The sequence below is a fragment of the Lissotriton vulgaris genome, chromosome 5 (assembly GCF_964263255.1).
Source record: "Lissotriton vulgaris chromosome 5, aLisVul1.2, whole genome shotgun sequence".
NCBI classification, from domain to species: domain Eukaryota; kingdom Metazoa; phylum Chordata; class Amphibia; order Caudata; family Salamandridae; genus Lissotriton; species Lissotriton vulgaris.
The window spans coordinates 619,723,224-619,744,912 of record NC_141693.1 but is presented as its reverse complement, the minus strand read 5'-3'; the positions used below and the strand labels follow the sequence as shown (position 1 = coordinate 619,744,912).

Genomic DNA, 21,689 nt, shown 5'->3' with positions numbered 1-21,689 from the left:
AGGTGCGCCACTGATAGCACCACCGCCCTTGTGATGCACGTCTATTTGAGTCGCCTGTAAAAAAATACAAATTAGGGGCACCTCAGTTTTTGAATATACATCCAATGATATGCTTTGTAAAACGAACATTTAAGTCCAAAAGAAAAAATATTTATTCACATCATCGTCAATAGTACGGAAGGAATCATAAGACATGGTAGCCATGCCTCGGGATCCTCAGCTCCATTGTGGCAGACAGGAAGTCTGAGCAGACCAAAGTACCTTTTTAAAGTCCTTTCAAAAACAGGAAGAGGTGCACCTTCCTCCTTATATCAGCTGCTATCGTGAAGTTGTGGTGTAATGAGACCAGGATCATGCCTGTTTGGCCTGATCAATGTGTCCATGTGAATCCTCCAGATGGGTTCCAACAGGTGTCAGCCAACAACACATGAAGAGGGGTGGTTTGGTATCACTGTAGTAGAGGAACCTTATCCAAGTAAAATGTAAGAGGGTGGGGAAATAACACTGCAGGTCGAGTCCTGGAGAAATCTGGGACTGATTAATTAATGACAGAATCAATGAAAAGAGGAGATATCTTCATGAATGTGCAAATAATATCAGTTTTTTTTTACTTTTAGTTGATCACTCACCCAATACACGTACAGTTCATCTACATCTGTCCTCGGGGTCACTTAGTACAGCACCATAACATTCACACTAATTTGAAGCACCCCTGATCATTATAGCTTGTAAAGTCTATTTAATGCAATCTGTGCTAAATTATTTGCAATCTGTGCTAAATTATTTAAGTGTTCATTTTATATATTTTTTTAATTTTAGTTGGGAGTTTCTTAATTTAGGTAATTTAGACACATTCACGTATAATTGAATTCATGGGCTGAGTTTGTAAAACTATGTTTTGCCACCCTTGCTGTCTTCACGTTTATACCTAGTTATTTCAAAGCCCCCCTCCGCCCTTCTCACTTATTCTCAGAATCCGAGGTATACAGAGCTAGTTAACCACCTAACGAGATATTAATTCAGGATGCTGAAGCTGGGTTAAAGTCCAGCACGAGCAGAACATCTAGACTACTTGCAAGATATCCAGCCATCTAATTTATGTGGCTGCCTGAGGCAGGAAGTTCGGACCTGGTCTACAGTGACCAGTTGCCAGGGAAAAGTCACTTGGCCCAAAGGGTGCATTTGCTCCGACTAGAACAGGCATTTCATCAATTGTTACCTGGCTAGTGAAAACCAAACTGGGAAAATGTAAGGAACACATAAGTCAGAGTCCGTGCTCCATTTGCCAAGTAATATTATCAGGATCACAAAAATCTAGCTTGTGTTTTTTACTGCTTGTATGGCGGACTGTTGTTTATTGCCTTGACCTGGGTGTACAGTTGTTAAGAGGCTGACTTGCACGGAGTGCAGCAGTGCTTGCGTGGAGAAGTGTGGCTCAATGATTAGAGCACAGACCCTGATGCAGTGGTCTAGCCCGGGACCAGGGTTTAATTCCCCACCTCGGCGGGTCTTGGGCTCAAAATTCCACGGACCTGATAATTCTCGCCCCGGTGCCTATTCCAATCATGGAGTCCCACTCTGCAACTCTGGGCAATAGCTTGCTTAATCTCCACAACGGCCCCCACAACGCTAAGGATGCCTGGCGTCCACCTTGGGGGTGCCCAGGAGTGGACCCCTCACAGGGAAAGCCAGGATGGGTTCCACAGCGGTATTCGTACAAGCGCCTTGAGACCCTTGCGGGTGAGTAGTGCGCTATACAAGTATCCATTTTTACTTGGACCTGACTTGCGGTTAATAATCAATGGTAATTTAGCGTAGTGCAGCCCAGCCACTATTGGATTGGTGAATTCTAAGGTTTACAAGTAACAACTTTGCATGAACTGTGTTGCTGTGTAGTTTTCCAGGATGGGGATGGTCACAGCTTCCAATATGTCAGCACAGTGCAGCATGATCCACCTCCGTGCACCAAATACTGTGGAGGAAACCAGCATATAAAAATGCTACACCATCAGCTTGCTGACATGTTGGGAGTCTTAGTTGAGTCTGGATTGATTTATTTTGCAACTGTTAAATTGAAAATTGGCGCTTGGGCTAGAGCCAGGATGCACTGTCTGAGTGACTGTGTGCTTTAAGAGTACAGTTTTCATTCATTCATCCGAAGAACTAGGTTGCCATGTTGCTGATTTCTAATGCGTTTACCCCTAGGTTCCACTTTCTTCGAATCAACAGTGGGTGAGTGAGTGAATGAGTGAGTGAGTGAGTGAGTGTGTGTGTGCATGTGTGTACATGTACTTGCTTTCTTCATAGCAAACCTTTGTTCAGTAGGCTTTGAAAGTGCACACTATTTGCCTGACGTTTCTTGCCCTAAGGAGTGCGTCTGCTCACCTGCTCCCATCTCTGGCTCTGACACTCCAGCCCAGTGCATAGCAGTGCCAGCAGCATAGTTGAGGGAGGTGCACGGCCCTATTGCTCTGATGGTAACAAGGAGCTTCATGAGCCAATATTCATCCATGGACTAGGAAACTGCACACCCAGGGGTAGGGACACGTGGTATAACGTTTTGAATGTTCTCTTGTTTATGTCTGGAGGTTCTTGAATCTGCATTTTGCCCACAATGTTGTGCTACAGGAACTGGGAAGTAGGAATTACACCTTTCTAACTCCAACTCCTGTTGTGAGCTAAAATATTATGTTTATGAACATTTAGACTTTTTGGCAACCCAAAAGTAGAACCACTTTAGCCAACTGTATGCTCTTCCTCATGATCTAAGGAATCACCACCTCCTTCACCCCTCTCTACCAGCTACACCCTAAAGGGAATAAAAATTGGTTCCATAACTGCAGCTACTTCATTTTCAGATTAAGTGTTGTAGCTAAGAACCCCCCTGAAAACTGCATCATGTTTGAAATAAGCCTAGTTTACTACAAGGCTAGGATCTCACCTTAGGTCAGCTAGAATGTATGGATGTATGACGTTAGAACGCATACATTGACAACGCGTACCTTTACAACGCGTTCGTAACAACAAAAGTTGTTACCACGCATTGCGCTGGGGGGCGCAAAATTGATTAATTTAATTTACTATTCCAACACCAGTCCCCGTGGATAGTAGGGAAGGTGTTGGGATAGTAAATTAAATCATTTACTATCCTTGAGCGCCCCCCAGTGCAATGCGTGGTAACAACTTTCGTTGTTACACCCGCGTTGTAAAGGTATTCCGTGGTAATGCTTGCGTTCTAAACGCTGCATACCAGAATGTATGCCTGATTTAGCAGACTTTTACCACGCCAAACAGAGAAAGTAAAGATCCCTGTGGATGCTGTAGTGTTGGGACTTCTTCCTTGAGGAAGTGGTTTTCCCACAGCATGCCACCTCGTGCCCATTTAAATGCCATTCACTCAAGTCCCCCGTGTGCTCGTGGTAAAAATGGTGAAATAGAATGGTATTTTAGCAAGGAAGCAAACGACCTATAACCTGAACCATGCACCGGAAGTGTGCACATGATGCTAACCCTTCTCGTTTCCCACAGTGTTCTAACATGATCTCCCAGCTCTTCTTTGGTCCACAGTCATCAGCGAAACATCTTCGAATGACCTCGCCGTTGCACTTTATTTTATTTTTCCTGGATGACGTTAAATGAATTAATAATACAGAATTTCCCCATTTAATCACCCCCCTGGAATGCTGGTCTGACAGTTGAATCAGAAACAAGAGAAATGTCAATTTTCACTGTGGATATGATGCTAATGCACATCCTCAAAGGAGCAACTGTCAAAAATGCGCTCATAAAGAAATCAAAAAACATTCTCAGCTTTATTGTTTTATGCTCTTGGGTACCACAACATTCTGACAGAATGCCCTGAGAGTGTGATTAGCCTTTAGAAAACAGGATCAGAACAAACTTTTGTTACTGCTTTTGAACAAATACTGGTGGCACAGTGTGGGCACTCCTGGGAACTCAGAACCTGCTACGCTTTAAACAAAACAATAGTTCTTACACATACAATTTCACAGATAAATAACAGACCTTGGAGCAGAGGGACATATGTTCGGCATTTTGGCTTCATCACCACACCAAAACACTTTTCCTTGAATTTTATTGAAGTTGGTACAGATACAGCATCAAAACATGTTTAACAACCCATCACTTGGCACGCCTGCAGGTAAACCTAAAAAAGGTAATCTGATATTATCTCAGTATACGAAGAAAAACATATGTCTGGAGCGAAAATTAAAAAAAGTGTCTAAATTTTGTGTCAAAATAGTAGCAAAACAGTTATGTATGGTATATGCCAGTACTGTGCGTGCACAAAGCATCACTGAATTAGTGGTAAACCAATAAACAATTTCCTCTCACTAAATGTCTTCACATTCACTAAAGCAGAACCAGAAAACGTTATACATCGAAATTGTTACTCACACCAACAAAAGCTTTTTTATTTGAGTATATGAATAAAATTAACAGTATGAAACCATATCAAGCTTGAATGAAGTACATTGTGCTTTTATTAAACTTAGATAACACACTTTCCTCGAGGTTCACATTTTAGTAATATTTCATATCACTTCTTAATACTCGGATAGACACATTTTGTTTTTCTAACTTTTCTACCATGGTACAGAAAAAAACATAAGTGAATTCTAAAATTGGTAATAACCCGTAACATTACCTCAAAAGTAAAACCGTTAAATACAAGCTGGAGTGAAAAGTAGAATTTCCAATTACTTTTGCTCTTAAAGAAGTGGTAACACTTTATCTCTGACCGAAACTGTCCGTCAGAGAGGGCCCCCATTTGAATTACTTACAGCTCAGGTGGGGGAAGAGGTCAAATGATCAACACTATTGAAGGTGACCAAAACAGAATATGACCAATCACCAGACTATTTAACAGGAACAATGGTAGTTGAAATGCAGCCTTCAACCCTGTGTTACATTTGCAAACTATTCACATTGCAAGATAATCTTGGGAAATATTACCTGCTCTTCATGCGAATAAACATATCTAAGGACTTCTAGAGCTTGGAGGAGTCGTACGGCGCGATGGGAAAGGATTGAGAACAAGGCTCGCTCAAGGTCAATAAGTTGTTCTTATCCTACGTCACAGCCACTCTTACTCTAAACTTATTGTAAGGTTAACAAGTGAACAGAAACCTACGAGGGAAGGCAGTGAAGTGAAAACCCCATACAAGTATCAGCCACATATAATTGATGAATTCAGTATAACTTTGTCAAACTGTATATCAACTCTCGACCCAATGACTATGACATAAAGGGTCTTTTAGAGGGTGGACCGGACAACTGGTAATAGGGATTCCTCTGTCAAATTTGTGGCAGCCCCTGACTCCTTTACAGAGTCGGAATCACCGATTGGGCTCATGTAGAACCATCAAAAGGCCGGCCAGTAGTCACTCAAAGGGGGCAACCAGTTCGCTACAAGGTTGCCGCCTTTCATGCAATAGGATCTCTAGCAAATCTTGATGGGGCAATACAGATACAGTATTTCACGGACTGAGCCCACCATACAAGGAACAAAAAACCAATGGCCCTAAATCACAGAGAAAACCCCCTTGTGTTGAGCCATTGTCCTTTTTGCTTTCAGAAATAAACCCAAACTTAGGAGGTTTCTTTTTGAAAAGCTAAGATGAAATTAAAGTGGGCTGGTATCCTTGTAAGCTGTGTCAAAGTGTATTAGCCGCATGAGCAGATACGCTTTTGTTACAGAGGTCCCCGCCACGGAGGCAGGGATCTCAACGTATGTCTTATGCAGGGGAAAGACAGAGGCAAGGACACTATTGACCAGGTGGCTGGCTGGACAGCTAGAGGGATGGCCTTCCACCAAATGTTAAATGACCCCCAAAGTGTTTACAAAAAGAAGGAGTAGCTCAAGTGGCTGTCGACTCTAGACAAAACTGATGCCTAATAGACATTCATGATGATTTGGTATTAGCTATTCGAGCATGGATAATGTGTCAATATTTAAATCATTCTACCACTGATATTTTGTAGCACTGCCAGAAGAGATTCCAATACACAAACAAATCTTTGGGAATCTCTTTTCCAAAGGTAGAGCTGCCATTAGGGACAAACGTTTTGTTTAATGATCTGGAAGGGTTTGTGCCACCTTAATAGAACTTGAGAGTCCTCTGGATGTCAAGAGTATCATCTCTAAACACAAAGAAGGGTTTAAAAAAATGAATTTAAGAAGGATTTTTTTATAATTCTTATCAAATTCTTTGAGAACGTTTCTTAACGGAGTTTACCAATCTAACTATAAGTAACACTCTTCCACTTCACTAGCTTTACAAAAAATTGACAGCCATGTGCTTCCAACACTTAGGATCCAAACCTGTTATAACATTTAAATCCCAAATATATTGGGTCACCGAAACCAGAGGTGTGTAGAGGGGAGGGGGTTAGTATGAGTATCTAATCATAATGTATTTCCACAGCATCCTACTGCAGGGAAAAGTGTACTACACATGCCAAATAGTTCTGGAACGGCACTATTCAACCTGGATGTCGGATAAAACTAGAATAGAAATGAAAAATCAAGAGATAGCCAACTGCACAATGGCATTGGCTCATATTTCCTAATGTTTGAGTAGCTTGACATACGCCATTCACTAATGTATTGGTTCTTCTGTTGCACATTAATACTTCTGTGTTATAATGCACCAACTCAAATGCTGTTAGTTTTCCGTGAACTAAGCATATAGGAGGAAAATAATAGAGGTCCCGCTTGAAGCTCCGAGAGATTTGAGAACCAAACCCTGTTGAACTATCACTGGCAGCCTTAGTTTCTCTTTGCCTTGGGTACCAATTTCAAAACAATAAGAAATGGATGGAAACCTCGCAGGAATTTTATCTCCAACTGTATTAATAATGCAAACTTGTGTTGCATTTCCCTATGACCATATGGCTCTAAACTATGTGAATAGCAAGCAGGGAAATAACTCCAGGGTGTTGTAGAATCACATTTCCTCTTGTATTCTTACCTGGCTGTGTTTCGGCCAGGGCTAAAGACACAATGGGAAGTGATTACCTTTCAGAAAGAGCTGTGTATGATAATGGACACTAGCGGTGGCAGGATACTGATCGTAATAGATCTACTGACAGCCTTAGTCGCCCAACAAAGTGGACCCCACACCTCTTCTATGGGGTGTTGGGAGACCCTCTCAGGATTCAAGTCTCTCCTTTTGATGTGCAGTTCCTATCTGTCTCTTCTTGCTCATCAGCAAACACAGATTGTGTTTTTCGTTCATGTACGCAGATGATAACCAGTACTGCACGAACAAGGGAAAAATCTTGCCTTGTGAATGCTTCCCACGAGTATCAGACAGCATCTCCTGGCAAATAGACCTAAATTGACTCAAGCTGAACTGCTATAAATGGAAATTACCTTTATCCATGAAATGATCAACAGCTGCTTTAAACTTCACCCCCCCTCCAGCAAATGGTGTCCACATTGCTTAGAATCAGATCTGCAGTGTCCAAAACCTGTTTTTACTATCTACATTCCCTTCACGGGATTCTCCATTTTGATATTGTAGTCATAAGATTACGATACACTGTGAGTTCATACACTTGCAGTTGATATATGCAGCTCAGTTTATCCTGAGCTTCCTAATTAATCTCTACATTGGTTACAACACATTTAGAACACTGCTGCATGGTTATTAGCCTAAAAACATCTGATTTTGTTTCAGTTCGGATCTGTCATTTTCCCTTTTTATTAGGGAAGAAAAGATTCAATTTCAAGGCTCTTTGCCTGTTACACCACATTTTCTACTCTTTGGACCTACTGTCCTTGGTAAATATTTTGTGCTATATCACCCTCGATAGCATGCTCAAACCGCCTCAAAATATCTGCTTGCAAAAAGTAAGTCATAAGGGTGGAATTTTCTTTTTAAATTGCTGGCATCTGTTCTTTAGAATTCTCTTCTGATCAAAGTGAATCTAACTATCTAGTTTGCAGAAAGCAATGATAACCTGACTTGCTAACAAATTTCTGTAAAAAAAAGTGTTCTCTGGCATAGGGTGATACAAGTTCAAATCATATATTGAACTGAGACCCTTCATCCAGGGTGTGCACTTTGATTTTCTGAAATATCTTTTAAAGAGGGATAAAATGCATTCCTCAAGCAGTACGGGTCCTCACCTAAGCACAAAGTGGAACACACAGAAAGATTTGACCGCCATTGACCTAATCTTGCATTGTGTTAAAACCTTGATGACCAGGGAGGGCATCTCAGTGTGGCCTGTATGTTTACTGTAATTCGCAGTATAAGCCTCTGGATGCCATGTATAGTTACTCCTAGGTCGAACTAAACAATACAATGCCAATTACAGAGCATCGCCCAGTCTTCCCACTAACTCACTCAATAAAACAGGGGTGATGTCTTTAACTAAAAATGACTATTGCTCCTCACCAGACTGTAGCAACTGAGAAAATTGTATGTGCTTTTTTGAATGAAAGATGATGCCATATTTAGGTAATTTCTCAAAGTGAGGACTGTCGCGGATTATGACAAGTAATGTATTTTACTGACTGGAGGAGGCTTTGAGCATGGCATTATATTTACTTGAAAGAATCATGTGTGAGCCAGGTTCCCATCATACCTTTGCAGTTACATCTAAAACGGTCCCTATTAATGTGATATGCTACATGTATTATGCCTTGTTGGGCATATTCGCGGCCAGAACACATATCTTTGAAGAAACAGACACTGTTTTAAAAAAAAATTGTTTAGTTCTTTCTGGTCTTGGCAAATAATCACATTTTCTATTAGTGCATGAAAGAGCTGAATCTTGCTGCGTAATCTTCCTCAACTGCCTCATCAGAATCTGTGCCACTGTCCTGGGTCCAGAGTTGCCAGAAGAAGACTGTACATTGTGTACCAGCGGTGCATACACTTCATGGCAGAAGGGATTTTTAAGGAAGTTGATGCTGATGAGTCAGCTACTCAGATGGCATCGGTGTCTGACGATGGTGAATTGGGGAGACATTTTTGTAAATCAACTCATAAAATAAATATCTTTAAGGGGAGCTTCATAAGCACTGTGAATGCCACAGAAAGTCTTGGAGGACTTGATCCTGGGGCCACGGGCACAAAGAATTCCAGATCATGCATCAATCTAGCTCCATGCGAAGGCTCACACCATGGAAGGTGAGATACACCGGCGTGTTGGGCTTTATGTCCAAAGGGATGTATAACTGTTTGTATTGGTAGGATATAGTCATTGAAGAAGCAAGTGATTACACAGCGAGGAGTCTAGGAGCCTGCATCCTTTAAAATCTCGGAGTCACGATTTGTGAAGTATTTCATGTGAGGCGCCTCTGAGTGCCTAAAAATGACTTCAATCCAGGACGGAAAGGTGTAACAAGTGTAGAGGAAGTCGCAGATGGGCAGCATGCCATCATGTCAACCGCTGGCTCTCCACACACAGTCTTGAGGTGACCATGCACTTTTCCCTTTCTCAGGACTGGTTGGCCAATCCTCGTGTGAATAAGTAAAGGCCAGGAACACTGGGCTCAAAACTCAGTTCAGTGTGTAATGGGTTAGAGCCCCCCAAACATTTATACGATCTAGCAAGGCTTGTGTGTCCCCACTACCAAACATTGGGGGCTGCTTTACTGCTGCTGTCCTTTGTTGGGTTCAAAATGTAGGTACTTTTGTGGGAACTGATCTCTATTGCTTTCTACTATTTGAGCTGGTAGGCTACAAGATGCTGATGGCTGTGCACCATGGGACCTCGTTATCTGGTGCAGTGTGTCTACGTATGTGTGGAGCAAGTCCTCTCAGTATTATCCAACTACGTGCTCATGCAGTGATTGGTAAAGGGACAGACGGCAGAAAGAGAGTGAGAAAGAACCTTAAGCCAATGGCTAGCGTTAAGCTGTTTTAACACGTTGGGGGCACACCTGCGGCAGGAGACACTCACACCAAGGTCCTTGGTATTAGGCTGCCTCCAACATCTGTGCTATTCATTCAATGGAGTGATCTCTTGTGTAAAACACTCTCTAACTGCGAATGCTCTTCCCTGATATGGATGAGCCAGCTATGAAGCAGCTTGGAAACTAAATCTTTGATGTTCGAGTTGAAAGTCAATTAAATATACAGCGAGTGCAAATGGGGCGGTTCAAACCCAGATCATGTCAGCGCAACATATGAAGAGCAGGCTTTCAATAATGCAACTGGCAGAACTAGCATTCTTCAAAATGGTACCCTTTGCGTCCACAACAACTGCTTGAGGAAATCAGTGGAATTAAGAAAAACATGCCGGCCACAGAATATTGAGTTAAAAACAAAACAGCGCTATGTGACTGGAAACTGGTGAGTACCCTGCAGGAAAATCTATTCTCCACAAGCAGAGAAAAGAAAATGAGCGTGAGATGTCACGTAGGAGTAAAGGGTGGCAAGATGATGGCGGACTAGAACATTCAAGACCGCCAAAGTGTTCTTTTTTTATTGACGTACGCAGAAAATTCCCTAGTACCCTTGTTCGGTACAGAGATGTTCCAATAGTCTAGAGAAAACAGGCTGAATAAAATAGGTAAACATTTTTCGCCAGCTGTCTGATTGCTGCAAGCATTCTAATGCACAATGGAACAAACTGACCAAGCACAATAGCCCTAGTTTCTGTTACCATTTCGAAGCGTACAGCCAGGCCTAAAAGAGAACTCAGATCAGAGTCAGGTCTTACGACAAAAATACATACTTTTCTCTATTTAGACAAAGGTTTACATGCATCAACAGTCAGAGAGAAGAGGTCTGACTACAGGATAAAGCTAGACTGGATTTCTTCCATTAAGGCGAGCCATTTAGTTGCCAATTTTAACAAATTGTCTCACGGTACAATATTGCACCACATAAGCTAACCTCTCCCCTGCTTCCTTCACCACTTCTTGTCTAACTGCCTCAACAAACTTGAAAGACTCAAAGAATAAATGCTGCATTCTCATAATATCTATGAAGAAGTCTGACCTTAATATTAATACACTGTTTTCTGTTTGCATAGTTTTAGCATACATTGAAAAGTTTCGAACTGGACAAAATATATAAATGGCTTCAACTCAAAACTCTAATAAAGAATAAAAATAAAAATACTACTGTATACAGGTGTCACACTCAAAATGTCACATCCCTACTTCTGCAAATATTAAGCAATACTTGCGTCATTAAAGCAAAAGTTAGTCTCTGCGGCTCTTTCATGAACAAGTTACGACAACGAAAGAGTAAATGACAGTTGTAAAGCAAAAAACTGGCAAGGAAAGCATCAATATGACAGACTGAGGAGACATATCGATTGCAACTTTCAATCACGTTTCACCAGTTTTAAGGAATATGGAAAATAGAGGAACAGCCGTTCTAGAGTTGGTGAACTAATGACCAGACTCTGGTCAACCGTGTAGTTGGTTAAATCAGTGTAGTAGGAATGCAGATTCTAAACTCGATTACCTAGGTCTTGAAAAATAATTGGACCAAGGCACCAACAAATGTTAGGTCCCACAAGAACCCCTGAATGTAGATGGAATGCTTATCCTGACCTTGACGTTTTGGTGACTCAGGCTTAAAATTTAAGGAACTTTTTGAATTTGATTAAATTGAAATGTTACACTCTGGTTCTACAGTAATGAAGAAAAATCCATAATAAACTTGTTGTAAATTGTTGAACGAGTCTACACTGCTACTATAATATATTTAATTATATGAAGTTCCATGGTGCACACTTCTAAACTGCAATTTAAATCCGATTCAATAACCAATTTTATGAAATCCCCCCCCCCCCCCAGGTGTAGATTTTTGTAATGGAACTAAGGATTCTTGGCCAAATTCTGTACAACACACAAATAACAGAAAGTGTGCGCTACAAAAGTCAACATTTCTTTCATATAATAATTCAAAAACAATTTCCTCCAACGGCCCTGTCACCTGATAGCCCCTACTATAATGTTGCCTCGTTTTAAGATGTATTTCACAAGGGAAAATAATGTGCCTTGAAGTTGTGCTTTGGTCTGGATGTTAAAATTTCTTTCCATGGAATGACGCAAGGTTGAAGGATGTGGTGAGTAGTCTCTTCAGCTCTAGGTTGTGAGTATTCTTGTTGCCGGTGGCCGGAGCAGCGGCTGGGTCACGACCAACATACCTGAACGACACAAGGAAAAGTGAGTAGGAATGGAACATTATTAAATCCAACATGCAAAGCAGTAGCATCTCCATTCAGAGAGTTTTAAAGATGGGACATGGGTCCAAAATCAGTATACTTGTGTACAACAGTCCATAATAACTTGCCTATTAGATATTTTTCCGCAAATAAACATTACTTAAAATGAGTATCCATTGGATACACAGTCACCGAATTAAAAACAACTAAACATTCTATTATTTAAATATGAACTACCCATAATTTTAATAAATTGCAATCACAACCTGCAGTTTATTAAGATTCACCAGTTAGAAGTGGGCAATGTGGCAATAACAGGTTTGAAATCCTGTCATATAATGTCTATCCATTCACTATTCTGTCCTTAGCGAAGAGAACAATAAATGTCTCATCTGTAACTGAGATCCCATTTAACACCTTGTTGTCACATAAGAAGCTGTTTGATAACCTAGAAACTTCAATAGTTGTTATCCTTAAAACTGTGTACAACAACTAAGCTGTTCCATTGATACACATATTAGTAATGCATTTCAATTTACAATACCAGCCCAATATTTTAAAAACTGTGGCAGGTGAAAGAGCTGAATGAACAGCTGGATATCTAAATAGGATCAATTCAGCATCGGCTCACTAAAATGAGCACACACGTCGAATCGCTGTCCTTTCCAAGTGACATGGATTTTGACTTGCAAAATCAGTACAAGTCCATGTTAATTTGTCAGCTGGAATGCAGGAGGAACAACTCCCATATGACAAAAGCTGCACATAACCCAGTAAGCAAGCTGACAGCAGCAATAAAAAAACCTCTTGATGTTCACATGGTCAGAAAGACGCATTATTGCTCTAGTCTAATGACAATCCAATTAATGAGTTAATGTCTAAAGTCTACCCTTACATTCTCATTCATACTACTAGCCACAATTGAAACAAACAAAGGCAAAGGCATTATGTCTTGGCTCCAAAAGTCAGAGACATTGCTTTACCAGTGTGTTTCTATTAGCTGCATGCAAACTAATGGGGCATGACACATGCATATGCATGGGAACGCATGTCTGGCAAATTTGTAATAGGTTTTCTATCAAAGAACCCCATTCCAAGACAGTTACAGTTACGTGGGCAAACGGCATGGCTCATGCACATGTTGTGATGTGTAGCACACATACATCACGATGCATGGCAGATCTATTTAATTTACGGATGTAAAACGAGGGACACCCATATGGGAACAGTAAATTAAAAGCAGAAAAAAAGCGAAAGCAAAGTGCATGCAAGCACAACAGAAGGAAGAGAGTGACCCGGTGGCAATTTGCAGCTCATAAACACCCTCATAAAAAAGAAAAAAATATTGAAACCTGGAAGCAGGATGCAAAGTGGGATAGGGGAGGATCGAGGAGCAGGGGCGAGGAGTAAAACGGTTTGTGGGTAAGAAAGGTGGGTGGCACAAAACCAAGCAGGGGAGAGAGCAAGGAAGCACAAGGCACTCCTATGCAGGGCTAAGTGCGAAATGTTTTTTTTTTTTTAAAGAATCCCATTGGGTTATCCAATCTGAACACTGTGAGATAGAGATGAACTAGGGGGACAAACAAGATTAGGGAGGAACACTGTGTGATTGCAAGCAAAAACCTGGGAGAGACAACAAAGCCGTCTACTCATGTGTAAGGGGTTGATTAAAAACCCTCTTTAAGAATATTATGTAGAGGAAACAATGGGTCTACCAACAGATCTATTGTTTCCAATATCTAAATATGTTTCTAATACATCTTATGGTCTAATGTCTGTAGTGGAGACCTAAAAAAGCTTCAGAAAATTAGCAACCTCACGATACCAAAAGAACACTCTCCTCACTCTGTAACAACAAATAGAACTTGTGAAAAAAATCTAGTCCTTTTTTTACAACGCAATAAATACAAATCCATAGTGGGGCAAAATAAAGTAATATCAGCAACTAAAAATAAAACAATGTCTTCTACACATTATAGTCATTCCAGCATCAGGGGTTTTATACATCCTTAGCACTTCTAACTTCTAGATGCGATCTCTATTAAATATCGTCTCCTCTTTGTGGCTATGAACATCATAAAATTGTCAATACTTTTGTTTATTATCTTTGGAATATTCTAATGTCTTTCTGGAGGCTTGTGTTTGAAGCCATTGTACGTCTCTGCAACATTCAGTAGCTTTAATGTTTTCTCCAATTGCAACACAAAATGTGCATCATCAGACCGACCTATATGATGTAACCGAAACACACATTTAACCTATAAAAAGAATACACCACAAGAAATAAAATGCTGTATTTTTGGCGAACCTAGCAGGTGAGGGAGAAAGCAAAGTCGAAAAGGAAATAGATAAGGAAGCTATCAGACACAGCCATTCTCAAAATGTATACTCAGTCTTTTTCAGAAGTCTAATATTACATGTAAACAACCAATTGACTTAATATTGACGATAAACTGTGGCCATGTATATTATTAGGCATGCCAAGGTTTAGATAGACAACATGCAAAAGAAAGAAGAAGTCGTTTAGCAAAATACACTTGCCAATGTTTTTTTTCTATGGCTCATTCTTAACCTTTTTGTCTCAAATTATATTTCCATGCACACAACCCAAAAATAAAAACCCTGTCTTTCAGTGGTCCCAAAAAAGAGTTTTTATTGTTCAGTGTCATTGTGTGTGATTCAGGATACTGTTGAACTGCCAGTGAATACTCAGGAGAAGTCTATGAAACCTAGGTACACAAACCTCACATGTGCAAAGACTCATTCCCCCTATGTTACAGAAGTGGCACATCACTTTTTTTTTTACATTAATATTCTGTTACCGCCCTCCCCAAATACCAATGGCTCGAAGGTGTCATACCATATGGGGCGAGTGTGGTTGACAAGGGCGAGGAAGCGAGGCTTGATGTAGTCATAGTATCCCATGTTCTTGTGTTCTTCCTGGCACCACACCAGATCTGCTGCAGGGTATTTCTCTACCTCCTTCTTTACCAGATCATAGGGGAAAGGGGAGATCTGAAAAGAGAGACAACATTTATTGCATCCACTTCTAACTGAACTAGAATATAGTCTTAGATTAGCAGGAAGCAGCTGTTTAGTACAATAAGACACCTCTTTCTAAACTAATGGTTTTGGAGTTCCATGCTCCCTGTAACTATAAAAGCAATGCTTGCTTTCCTGCAGTGGTTCTTAACCTTATGACTTCTGTGAACCCTCACTTAATCTTTATAGGAATCGGGGGGGGGGGGGGGGGGGCCACTGAATCATTCTTGGAATCTGGGGACCACCCGAAGTCGCTATTGAATTCTAGGGAGCCAGGCCTCAGCAATTTCGCTGATTTGAACAGCAAAACAATACAAAGAAATATGGAAATAAGCATTCATCCCAAATAACGAAATAATGTATTTAATTTACAAACAAATATTAAAACATCTTATTTTTTTTTAATGGGAAGGTTTGAGGTTTTCCAAATTCAATTGAAGCCACTCATTCTCCATACTATATTGGGGCATATTATCAAGGGGGTTTACCTCCGCTTTTCTGGCTTTAAAAGCCAAGAAGGCGGAGATAAAATTATCTCCCTATTACCTAGCTGTCGCTAACACCAGTTAGCGACAGCTAGTAGGAGATAGCGACCATCTTGGGCCCCACTTTGCATGTCAGTGATATTTATCACTAATGACATGCAAAGTGGGCGTGCCAAGATGTTAGCGACTGGAAACAGTCGCTAACATCGCTATCTCCTATTACCAACTTTTGGAGATATTCGCGCTAAGCGCGAATATCTCCAAAATCTAACACCTGCCCTGAGCAGTTCTTAGCCATGTTATCCAATGGAAGGTGGATAACATGGCTAAGAGCATTAGCTCGGTAATGCATGAATATCGCTGACTTTTCAGCGATATTCATGCATTGCGGCCGATTTTTATCACGTTTGCGATAAACCTTGGTAATACCAAGGTTCATCTGCGATTAAAATCGCTGCAGCTCAGCGGTAAATTTTTGTCTCTAACCAAGCAATAGCGATAATTATCGCTATTGCTTGGTAATATGCCCCATTCTGTTTGATTCACTTGCACTGCTCCCACGAATCAACCTGAGGACACCAACTGAATGTTAAGTCTCCAATTTCAAATTCCTCCTCATTTACAGAACGTTTTAAAATGTTCTATTTTACATTTTGCTTACTTATTTATATACACTTATTAATATGTTAAATTATTTTAGTTTTTAAGCACTAAGAGACCCACTGAGCAGGCGTCGTGGGCCCAAGACCAAGTTGGTACAGACATCTTGTAATCCACTCAAATTTGTGCTGGGCAACTAGAGACTTAAGAACACCAGGCTCACCTAAACTGGACTTGCCTTCCAGCTATAATGGCTTGAGCTTCAAAGTTATCAATAACATCTTCAAATGTTGTAACCTATAATATCTTTCATGCCGTTACCGTAAGCCATATTAGTCATGCTCAGCACAATTTTGATACAGAAGGAGTTGCTGGTAGAAACGTGGATATGTTGCTTGTGCACAAAGTTTTAAAATGTTCTGAAATAAGGTGAAGGTCATCAGTACGTGGGTTGCATGCAATGTCAGCAATTACCAACATGTTCAATGTTGATCAATGCAATTAATTAAATGTGTTTGAGAGGTGTGATATGGAGACTCTGCACTGTTTGATATCATAACTGATAACAGCGCTAGGGTGGCAATCAATTAAGCAATTAAGGATCAATTTCTGATTAGTTGTTCAATGGGAAGAGGTCTGGCTTAAAGGGATCAGTTCGTGAAGAAGTTGTTTTGGCAACAAAGAGAAACGAACACACTTTGGAAGAAATAAACATTCTTGCAAGGAGACTCTACTCTTTGATGTCCACTGATACCACAGGAAGAGGCATCATTGACCTTTAACCACAATGAAATCACAGAAAGTGTTGAGTCACATGACCTTTTAGTCAGATGACATCAAAAGAAAGTGACATTAATTCATTCACAAAAATACTAGGTCAACCCTAATAAAACAAATAGAAAGGGTCAAAAAAGCAGGTAGAAGTGAATTTAAAGTACAGGCAGGCAGATCTCTGTGGTCATGGTCCTCCAAATTTATGCAAAATCCCTGCATTAAACTAGTTTGTTTGTGTGAGAGTTCACACGCAATTGAGAGGCAACATTACAAAAGAACATGACGATTGTTCAAAATCATAAGAAATAACACATTTGATAGTGCAGCAAACGGGTCCCCTGGCTGCCAATACTTGTTCATTCTCTGTGTGTGGGAGGTCTTCGAAGTATCTATGGCCAAACCTCTGGAACTCACAAACCCCTGGCCTGCGCCATATTAACACCTTCTCTCCTCCTGCAAAGCCCTAAAAAAACAAAACACTTATTCTGTAAGGTCGTTCAGTCTGGAGTTCCTCCCATGTGCTTTCTATGCAGTAGAAACTGCCAGAGCTAGGGTTTTCTATGGAGTGACCATTCTGCACTTATATTAAATCTCTGATGCCATCTTTTGCAGGGGTGCAAGAATAATGTTTGCCAGGGATACAGCCATCATATATCAACGCACAGTCATCACATGTAGAGATTCACTCTCAAATGACAGTCTGGCATTTCAAGCTATAACCGTCATGCCCAGAAAAATTGATCATATGCCCCGACGTCGGTTAAAACGTTCAGCCAAAGCTCAAACTCAAAAACTCAAAACCACAGAAATAAAAGCTCAGGTCTCAGCTTCCCAGGCACAGCCTCAAATGCCAAGGACCATCAGTCAGTATAGGGATAATAGATGGGTAGCACAATTGAAAGGGCATTTACTGGAGGGTGAGCAAATAACGTACTTGAAATGCTACACTTCACTCCTTGTTCAGGATATGGTGATAAAGAGAGCAGGCAAGGCTTGAGAAGAATTGGAAAGAGGAGTTCTATACCGCAGAGTGGGTGATACTTGGAGGAGGATGAAAGCGTTAACAAAAGAAGAAGCCATTAATATAAACAAAGTATTGAGATTTACTGAAAGGAACCCATTTTGGAAACACTTGGTGAGTTTGACAGCTATGCTGCATTAAAAAGCAAAATGGGACTTAATAATGAAAGGTAGCTTGCTGTGCACTGGAATGTATTGGTATCTCCAGGAATAGTAAGAAGGGGGCTGATAGCGTTGGAACAGGAAGGCAATAAGGGTATGACAAATATGAAACAGAGAGTGAAAGCAGGTTGGTGGTGGTCAAGTCTGGTGAAAGCAGTGAATAGGGTGGCAATCAATCAATCAATCATATCATTTGTAAAGCGCACTACTCACCCGTGAGGGTCTCAAGGCACTGGGGTGGGGAATGCTGATACTGCTCGAAAAGCCAGGTCTTGAGGAGTTTTCTGAAGGTCAGCAGGTCTTGGGTCTGCCATAGGTGGATGGGGAGGGTGTTCCAGGTCTTGGCGGCGAGGTGGGAGAACAATCTGTCGCCGGAGGTCGCTCTTCGGAAGCGAGGGACTGTGGCGAGGGCGAGGTCGGCAGAGCGGAGCTGGCGGGTGGGGGTGTAGAAGCTGAGTCGTCTGTTGAGGTATGTTGGTCTGGTGTTGTGGAGTGCCTTGTGTGCATTGGTGAGGAGCTTGAAGGTTATCCTCTTGTTGACCAGGAGCCAGTGCAGGTCTCTCAGGTGGGGTGTGATGTGGCTGCGGCGAGGGATGTCGAGGAGCAGGCGTGCAGAGGCGTTCTGGATGCGTTGGAGCCCTCTCAGGAGTTTGGCCGAGGCTCCTGCGTAGAGGGCGTTTCCGTAGTCCAACCTGCTGCTGACGAGGGCCTGGGTGACTGTTCTTCTCGTTTCAGTGGGGATCCACTTGTAGATCCTGCGGAGCACGCGGAGGGTGTTGAAGCAGGAGGAGGAGACGGCGCTGACCTGTCTAGTCATGGAGAGGGTGGAGTCGAGGATGACCCCTAGGTTGCGTGCGTGGTCGGTGCGTGTTGGAGCGGTTCCCAGTGCGGTCGGCCACCAGGAGTCGTCCCAGGCCGAAAGGGGGGATTCGAAGATGAGGACCTCCGTCTTGTCCCAGTTCAGCTTCAGTCGGCTGTTCCTCATCCATTCAGCGACGCCTTCATTCCTTCGTGAAGGTTGGTTTTGGCGGTGTGGGGGTCCTTGGTGAGGGTGAGGATCAGCTGGGTGTCCCGATTGCACCAAAAGAAACACTTTATAAAAGTGAGAGACAACACCAACATTGTTGGTACAGTATATATTGCTGGACTTGGAGTGCATGGTTTGCAGAATTGGAGCCTTAGTACTAGATGTTATTTCGTTTTACTATTCTAATGGCCAAAACTGCTTATTATTGTAGGATGGCAAGTGCAGTGAGAATTATGGCGTGTGTTGCGGTGGTAGGGCAATCCTGTGTAACTCAATTGTCGAACAAATGCAGTTCATTCTAAGGGGAGGATTACGATCTTGTTCGGAAGGCCTCCAGATGGTTTCCGGAATGAGCAAATCCAATTTGGATCCTATGTTTCCAAACAAAGCTTCCCCTGTTCCGAACAACCAAGTACGATGCGAAGATCTCGTCTGAGTCGACCGAATAGTTTCCGAACCCGATCTTGTCAGTCCGACTCGTTTGCAGCTGAATTGTGCCTCGCAATGGAGCCGGCTTCCGAAGAAGCGAATACGATACACGATTCGGACTGCCGTAATCGACTCGGTCTCAGCGAGATGAAACGGCTGTGGGAATCGGACATCAGAGGGCTGTAGCAGGCACCCCTTCACCCTGGGCCCTCCTTATCGGCCCCGTGGGGGTACCCACTGATCCCCCCTTTCCATGCATGCACAGTGTGGCGGGCACCGTGGGGTGCCCATCACAGGATGTAAGCTTTCCCCCACCCATCCCTTTTTGCTATGGGAGCCTGTGTACACGTTCAGTATACAGTGTCCCTTATAGTTCAATGGGAGTCCGAGCAAACCGAGTCCGTCACCATACTGGTGCATCAGAATCTGTCGCTCTGACTCGTGGAGCGCAATTTGCTAGCAAAGCCCTCTGGATCCGAGTTGTACGGAGGGCTTTCCTAGCAAGATCGCAATTGGCCTCTAAATGTTACATTCTCTTAGTTCAGGTTTACTAAACGACTGGTCCCAAAATATGGTTGCAAATTGCACACCAATGTTTTGTGACCAGTCTTCAATTTGGATGCAAAGTATGTACAATTAGCTCACATTTCAAAATCTCCAGTCGTAGGAGTTGTAGTATGACCAGTCTAATTAATAACACTTAGGTAGGTCACTATTTGCTACCCCCTGTGATTGATATAGACACATGGGTGGTAGCCCCAACGATCTTTCTGACTGAACTTCCAAATGTTAATGGATCACTGCCTACTTCGACCGAGGCTGCGAACACCATTCACATGGGTGACACCTTCCCCTTGATGAATCTGTTACTACCTCCTTCGAGGTAAAGGGTACTGTTCTGCAGGCGCAAACCACTGATCATGCTATGCTGTACCGAATTGCTGGTCCCTTCTACATCCTTTCCTGGATACAATTCATTATTAGTCGCAAAATCTATTTTGCAAGGTGGAAAGGCTTTACTGACTCACAAAATGTCATTTTGAGTAGCCAACTCTGTGATTTTGTGAATCATGGGGATTGCAAACGCAAAATGTATTTTTACATCGCCTCCCTAAATGTGGTAAGTTAGACACAAATGTCTATTAGGGTGGCTAGAACATGCTACTAGGAGATTCAGTGGGTTATGAAGAGTTTGGAGTCTCTGCGACATCTGCCAAAATAGGATCTATATATTATAAATAAGGCAGAAAATATATCTTTCAGCTTTTGGTGGCTATCCTGCATCTTCCAAACTCTAAATAACCCCTTTAGTCCAAACAAGAGTTTATATAGAAGAGATGGGTGGAAAATCTGCCCAGTGGAGCAAAACTGAAGTATGAGTACTTTAATGTGGTGGGGGTTATTATGTTTAAGAGGGAGACTAGGTAAAAATCAATGTTCCATGGGGAATGAGAAAGACGAAAACAAGAGTTTTTATATTTACAGTACTGAAATGGCTGCAGAGGATATTCTCAGGAGGGGCTCTCGAGGAAGAACGTGGTAACATCAGGGACAACAGCTGGGGGTCCAGTGAAGTGAGACTGCCTGCCTGCTCCTTGTCCACCCGCCTGTAGGGTGGTTCGCTGGGGTTACAGGACTACAAGGCCCAGCAGTACCGAGAAGGAGCAATGCGAAGGTGCTAACCTGAAGATCATTGGCCCCTCCCTATTTTGTATACAGTTGGCATCCTTCTCCGCTATGGGGGACGCGTGCAGGCGTGTGCCGGGCGAAGCCCGGGCCAAGGGCGGGTCCATCTGAGCCCGTCCGAGACTGTTGAGGCTGGGCTGGGCCACCTCCTTTGGTCATATTTCTTTTAAGCTGTTAAACAGGCAAACGCCGAAAGGATTTTAAGCAGTACTTCATGGGTAAGATTCCACTAAATTCTCTTATCAACCAGGACATTGAACATTTAAACGGCACCATTGAGTTGATTAAAGTCCTGTGTC

General features: G+C 42.1%; 1 protein-coding gene across 3 annotated transcripts in view; it reads right to left on the bottom strand.

The window, feature by feature from the left end:
• Nucleotides 1–3,833: 3,833 nt before the first annotated feature.
• OGDHL (oxoglutarate dehydrogenase L) overlaps nucleotides 3,834–21,689 on the bottom strand; it is a 707,295-nt gene continuing 689,439 nt past the window's right edge. For all 3 annotated transcript variants that reach the window (XM_086922073.1, XM_086922074.1, XM_086922075.1), the window contains 2 exons: nucleotides 15,026–15,180; nucleotides 3,834–12,147 (listed from right to left, as the gene is read on the bottom strand). In XM_086922073.1, coding sequence (XP_086778199.1) covers nucleotides 12,024–12,147; nucleotides 15,026–15,180 — 279 coding nt within the window. In that variant the 3' untranslated portion in view covers nucleotides 3,834–12,023. The remainder of the gene's footprint in view (nucleotides 12,148–15,025; nucleotides 15,181–21,689) is intronic.